This window comes from Pempheris klunzingeri, chromosome 10 (assembly GCF_042242105.1).
Source record: "Pempheris klunzingeri isolate RE-2024b chromosome 10, fPemKlu1.hap1, whole genome shotgun sequence".
NCBI classification, from domain to species: Eukaryota; Metazoa; Chordata; class Actinopteri; order Acropomatiformes; family Pempheridae; genus Pempheris; species Pempheris klunzingeri.
In genome coordinates, this window is record NC_092021.1 from 12,300,497 (window position 1) to 12,307,357 (window position 6,861).

The window sequence follows — 6,861 nt, forward strand, 5'->3', positions numbered from 1 at the left end:
ATGGACAACTCCACTGAGGTTGTGTATTTTTTGCTGGCAGCCTACGGGAACATTGGAGAGTCAAAATATCTGTATTTCAGCATAATGCTGGTGTGGTACCTCTCCATATGTGTGGCCAACACAGTTCTTATTGTGGTCATATATGTGGACAGAAGGCTGCATGAGCCAATGTATATGTTTCTGTGTAACCTATTTGTGAATGAAATAGGCGGCAGCACGTCACTGTATCCTCTTCTGCTCTCACAGATGTTTTCAGATACCCATGAAGTGGCCCTGCCGTGGTGTTTTCTGCAGATGTGCTTTATCTACACATCTGCCTCTGTTGAGTTTTCCAGTTTAGCAGCCATGGCCTACGACAGATATGTCTCCATCTGTCATCCTTTACACTACAACGCCATCATGACCACAGGGAGAGTGGGTGTAATCATTCTGCTCATATGGGTGTATTCATTTATTAACTTCACCTTCTTGCTCTCTTTTGTCATCCGTCTGAAGCTGTGTGGAAACGTCATCGACAAAGTGTTCTGTGACCACCACTTAGTGATGAAACTTGCATGTTCAGTTTCAAAACTTAACAACATATCCGACCTGCTTTTTGCCTTTGTGACTATTGTTATCCCGTTCAGTCTCATTTCGGTCTCCTACATGAAGATCTTGGCTGTTTGCCTGAACACATCTAAAGAAAACAAGCACAAAGCCGTCACCACCTGCACACCTCAGATTGTCTCAGTGTCAAACTTGTTTGCTGGCTGCATTTTTCACTTTGTTGACTCCAGGTTTGATGTGGCCCACGTTCCAGATAAAGTACGTATCATTTTATCTGTGTATATCCTCATATTCCAGCCGTTAGTCACCCCCTTTATGTATGGATTTAACTTACCGAAGATAAGACAATCATGTGATAGACTTCTGTTTTGGAGAAAATAAATATTCTTCATCATGTTGCTCCTGTTCGGAGCAAAGAGGGAGTTTCTGTTGTGTGAAACTAATACTGTATTTGTAAATAAATCTGTAGATAAAAACAATCTAGAAAGTTGCACATGTTGTATATCAAAACTTAAAACTGGAGTCAAACTCCTCTCCTGAATGTGTTCACGCTGATTCTGACTTAACCTGCATCAGTGCCCATGGTTTTCAGCTATGTATTATGTAAATGTAATTCAGTGAGGCTCCAGACTGAGGTAATAAGGTCATTCTGACACTGCAGGACCAAGGAAATACTCTGAAAGCACCTCACTTATTTGCATGGGTCAAACATGTCACATTGTGTTGCAGCAGAACAGGACTGATTTCATCTTCCTACTCACAGTCACCATCAATCCACCAAGGAGAGCGTAGTTTTCACTGCAGCACTCATTTACATCAGCAGGTGGTGCTGCTGCGTTTCCATCACACCAAACTGCACTAATGGAGGAGCTGAAGTGATCATATGTGGTTTGTGTGAAGCCCAGAATTAGCATTAATAATGTGCAGTGGCTGGAGGAATAAATGTTTTTGCCTTTTAAAGATACTGCTCTTTTCATAAAACATTAAATTTATCCACCTGCCTTAGTACATTTTTAGATTTGTCCATCAGTGATCGTCTACTTCAGTTAAATGTCAGTATGCCGAGGCCATATTCAGCAGAGATCTCCACTTATTTCCCCTTGGAATGAACCATCTGTACTTGTATCTGTCTGCCACTAGAGGACGCTGCTCTATCACAAACTAATACTACATGTTTAGAAAAGTAGGCTGCATTAGATCAACACCACTATTCAACCTGACCTCAGAGATTCTGTCAGAAAAGTTTAGTGAGCAACATCAACAGGACATACAGAACCAGCAGGAAGTCAGGTTATAATCTAACCTGACTGTATTCCCAGTTATAGCTCAGGTAACTTGTTCTTGTGAGATTAAAGCAGCAGAGGCACTCAGTGTTTCGATGACAATAATAAAACAGAACAGTGCAGCCAACGAAGAGACTCAAGTTATTGTCATTGGCATTTAGGAGAGTAAGACTTGTATTGTTCCCTCATTGGCTGAATGTCCTAAACAGCATCACAATGTTGCCTGTGCGTCATTGCTAATGCACTTAAAGTCATGTGTGCTGCCTATTCATGAGAGATAGTTTCACTGACGTGCCATCAGGTTTAGGTGGTAAAAAACAGCAATAAGGATCCAGCCTGGTCAAAAAAACAGGATCCACCTCATGTGAGATACCCACAGAACCCTTGCTTTTACATTTCTGCATTATTTAACAATAAATACTGCACGAATGTTGACAAAACAAATTCCAACTCAAGGTCCACTTACTGTGAAACTGAGACTGTTTTGTCAACTGTTGTTTCCAAGGTCAAGATTTTAATGTGGCGCTCAGCATGCGCACCATGCTGAACACAAACCACAAGGGTCACCTCGTTACAAACCTTATCGCTTTTATTCAAACTGTACACATACAACAGGCTTATCTCATTAAAAAACAAGTAAAAAAAGACAAATGAGTATCCCCATAAATACAATATGCCTTTAAAAAACAGTCTGTGTTTACTTGGTAGGTTGCATATGTTGTAATAAAAAAAAAAAAAAACCCACACACTCATAATCCTTCTGAAAACTTAGAACAAGACAAACAAATCAGCTGGTATCACTGACAGTGGCAGATCTCGGCCGCCTGAGGACAATTACATGGAATGTTTTTGCCTTGTTAGGTAAAAACATGACGGACAAGACGTGACTCATGTGTGGTGGAGAGTCGCCCCGTTTCCTAACTCAGTCCTTTAACCAGGGTTTGAGGTATGACGTACATTCACGCAGGAAATTGTACATTTCTTGTACACAAACAGCTTCAACAGTATATACAATGAAGATGGGCACACAGTGTGTGTCTTCTAGAATTAGTACGTGTGGATGCAGGACACAACGTTAGATATTAAAAAAATAACTTGAGTTTTCCCTCAATGCTGCAACGTGTTTCCATTCATCTTTAAAAACGTGACGTATACAGAATAAATGTGCTAGAAGACATGAAACACTATGTTTTTCTGCTCATGTTTCACCACAAGTTCTCCTACTGATTTTATCGTCCAGCCGGAGAAATAAATTGCAGTTTATTCCTCCACCAACAGTGAATTACCAGCAGGACCAAATCACTGGTTACTTTTTTGCTGTCGAAGCCATTGTCTCTGTTAAGTGATATTATTTTTCTTTAGTGTTTTCTCACTTCAATTACGAGTGTTGACTTTCCACTGAAATTTCAAAAACTGCAGATTTCAGAAAATAAAATCCTGAAATTATGTTGTAATATCCTGCTGTGTAGTCCCCTGTGATTCTGTGCCAGATAAAACACTCTGCTGAGCACCGCACAGTCTGCCTCCACATCCAAAGTTCTGAATTTTCACCTCGCTCCTGGTGTTTCCGTGATTTAAGACCTCGAACTAAAATCCTGGTTCCAGGCAGGTACAATAAATGCAGTTTCTCTTCGTTTGGGGGGCCTGCATAAGGTAGCTCAGACACTAAAATAATAATCCATTAAAAATGTTCAGTCTGTGTGCGAAAACCACGAAACACTTCAAGTGAACATATAAAGGGAGTAAGGCAGACTCAGTTACATTGCGTACAATACAGGCATAAATGTGTACAGTCGTCTTTATCCAGGATAAAATAACATTAAAAATCCAGAGCAACTATTTCCGCCCAGTATGGATTAGATCTGAATCCTTGAAATGGTGCTTAGGATGTCTTAAAAGCTTAGAAAGTCTTTTAGATGGGGGATCTGACAAATGAGAGACCACACACGGAGACAAACAATGAGCTGTTGTGTCTTCGTTGCAGAGTGGAAGCCTGTGTGTGTATGTGTGTGTGTGGTCTCTTCATCCTCTGGTGAATCAGTCAATTTCTAACACTTTGAACCTTTAGGATAGCTGTGCAAACCAATACATAACTTCATTCACCTTCGGAGTGAACATTCAATACAGGAGCAAATACTCAACAGTCTGAAAAGTGAAAAAAAATAAAAGTAAAATATTAAAGTTTTGATGTCTGGGCAGCCACATGGCACATGAAGGCGGAGTCAGGAGTGGATGCATTATTCCTCAGATTAAAACGGGCGAGATTGTACTCTGCAACGTCTAACAAATGTATTGAAATAATCCAGTCCTTAGCTAAAAGCAGAGTAGCCTAACCTCAGATTTACATGTATAATCCGGGCAGCCCTAATGAATGAAGTCAGTCAGAAGGCATGCCTGCTGTAGGGATCAAAACTTTGACCTTTTTGCTGCAGCGCGGACACAAAGCCACACTGCTTGACCCATCAGTCTCTTCTGTTATTGTGATGTCCAGTGAGAAACGCTCACTGGAGCAGACAGGAAGAACATTCAAACTGTAATATTAAAAGGATATAATCAATAATACGTAGGGAGTTTCATAGTAAAAGTTGCTGTACCAGTCTGGCATAACAGCCCAGGGACCAGCATGGCCATTTACACCAGTTCATAATCCAGAGATGCAAAGGCCAGGGGTGTGGGATGTCTCAGGGTGACAAAACAAAGAAATATATCGAAAACTCGTCCGACTTCTGTTGGATATAGATTAAAGTTTAGTTGTGTGTCCAAAAGTCTGAATTTCCGTCACAATCTGAAAACACAAAAATATGTCCACAAAAAGTAGTAAAAATGAAAGCTATTTGACCTCATTTACATGGTTATTACATCCATAATCTCCTTTCCATCCTCTGGACCTCACACCGTTGTCTCTCCGTGGTTACCGTTGCTAAGGCGCTTGTAGAACCGCCGCCATGATTGAAGGGTCTTCCCGGACCAGACCCAGAAGCCCGAGGTGATCCCCACTATCATGGTCATCAGGTACTTGATCATGAACACGGTGAAGTCCGGGGTCATGGGGGCGAAGTTGTGCACCGGACAGGGGACGGCGAACCGCTTACAGGTCTGCATGTGCCAGGTCCGCTCCCAGTGCTCCCTGAAGGCCTGCTCGTAGAAGTAACAGGCGATCACGATGGTGGCCGGGACCGTGTAGAGCACGCTGAACACACCGATCCGCACCATCAACTTCTCCAGCTTCTCCGTCTTGGTGCCGTCGTGCTTCATTATGGTGCGGATCCGAAAGAGGGACACAAAGCCGGCCAGGAGGAAGGACGTGCCGATAAACAGGTAGACAAAAAGCGGAGCCAGGACGAAGCCGCGGAGGGAGTCCACGTTGAAGATCCCGACGAAGCACACCCCGGTCAGGACGTCGCCATCCACCTGGCCCATGGCGAGGATGGTGATGGTTTTGATGGCCGGGACTGCCCACGCGGCCAGGTGGAAGTACTGGGAGTTGGCCTCGATCGCCTCATGGCCCCACTTCATCCCAGCGGAGAGGAACCAAGTCAGGGACAAAATCACCCACCAGATGGAGCTGGCCATACCAAAAAAGTACAACACCATGAACAGGATGGTGCAGCCCTCCTTTTTGGTCCCCTGAGCCACGGTCCTGTAGCCGTCCACTTTGAATTCATCAACACAGACTACTTTGTCCTCCAGGAAAAAGCCAGCAGCGTAGGCTACAGCCACCATGAAATAGCACCCAGAGAGGAAGATGATGGGTCTCTCCGGGTACCTGAACCGCCTCATGTCCACTAAGTAGGTGAGCACTGTGAACAAGGTGCTCACACAGCACAGGATGGACCAGATCCCAACCCAGAGCCGGCCAAATTTAACCTCATCCTCCCGGAAATACATGATGCCGGTTGGTTTAGTGGGCTCACAGGGGGCCCCGCAGTCTTTGACCCCCATGAATCGGTAGCCCAGGTAGGAGGGCACCTCCAGCTGCAGGGGGCAGGTGAACTGGTGGTTCTGGTTGTGCTGGGGCGGGCGCGGGCGGCCTATGTTTGGGGGAAGGGTCACGGGGTCGGCCACGTAGGTGGAAGAAGAGGAGGCCGGGCCGCTGGGTTCGGATGTGTTCTGGCCCACGCAGATCTCCCCGGCTCCGTGGACGGGGAAAGCCTCGCAGCGGAGCCGCTCCGGCCACTGAAAGCCGAATTTATTCATCAGGGCTTCACATCCCTGCCGGGCACGCTCACACAGGGACCGACATGGTGGGATGGCCTGCTCCAGCACCGTGCAGACCGGCGCATACATGGAGCAGAGGAAGAACTTTAGATCCGCGGAGCACTGGACTTTAACCAGGGGGTAAAACTGGTGCACCTCTAGTCCGGCGTCCTCCTGGTTGGTGTGGCCCAGGAGGTTCGGCATGATGGTCTGGTTGTAGGCGATGTCGGTGCAAAGCGGGATGGAGATGGGCTGACAAAACCCGTGCTCCGGGACGGATATTCCGCTCTCACTGTTGTAATGCTGAGCAGAAGTGGGTGAGAAGGGCAGCCCGCACACCAGCCACATGATGAGCAACACGGAGCCAGTGGTGGACCTGGCCGCCGCCATAGTTGAAGAGGGGGGGGGAGGGAAGGAAAAACTTTGATCCAAGTGGGGCGACTTTGAAAACGGTCGAAAAAGCGATGCAAATCTACATTAAATGCCGCACCGCTTAACTTGTAGTCCCAGTAACTCGAGTTGAAATGGCAGCGGTCGTCTTTTCCTCGTCTTTTATGAAGATAAATCCAAGTGAAACGTCCGTCGTGTCATGACTTCTTGATGGTCTTTGTAAGTGACTCCAAGCACTCCACTCTCGCCCCCAGTCCGCTGAAATGAACACTTAAAGTCCCATTTTTTTCGAAGTAACGCAAACCTGACTCACTCCGGCGCGTCTAACATTTGAGTGTGGTCGCTTTAGCGCAGAGCAGGGCAGGTTTAAAGCTCAGAAAGGCTCATATTTCCACAGTTTTTCGCCGTGACTTGGCGCCGAGCGTCGCTCCACACGCTGAGCGGT

General features: G+C 45.8%; 2 protein-coding genes across 2 annotated transcripts; one reads left to right on the forward strand and one right to left on the reverse strand.

Annotated features, from left to right (window-relative positions):
- On the forward strand, positions 1 to 927 carry LOC139208800 (olfactory receptor 1E16-like). The gene has a single exon (XM_070838542.1). The coding sequence runs from the start codon at positions 1 to 3 to the stop codon at positions 925 to 927; it is 927 nt and encodes a 308-aa protein (XP_070694643.1).
- A 1,473-nt stretch (positions 928 to 2,400) lies between these two features.
- On the reverse strand, positions 2,401 to 6,861 carry LOC139208222 (frizzled-7-A-like). The gene has a single exon (XM_070837828.1). The coding sequence runs from the start codon at positions 6,414 to 6,416 to the stop codon at positions 4,719 to 4,721; it is 1,698 nt and encodes a 565-aa protein (XP_070693929.1). The 5' UTR covers positions 6,417 to 6,861; the 3' UTR covers positions 2,401 to 4,718.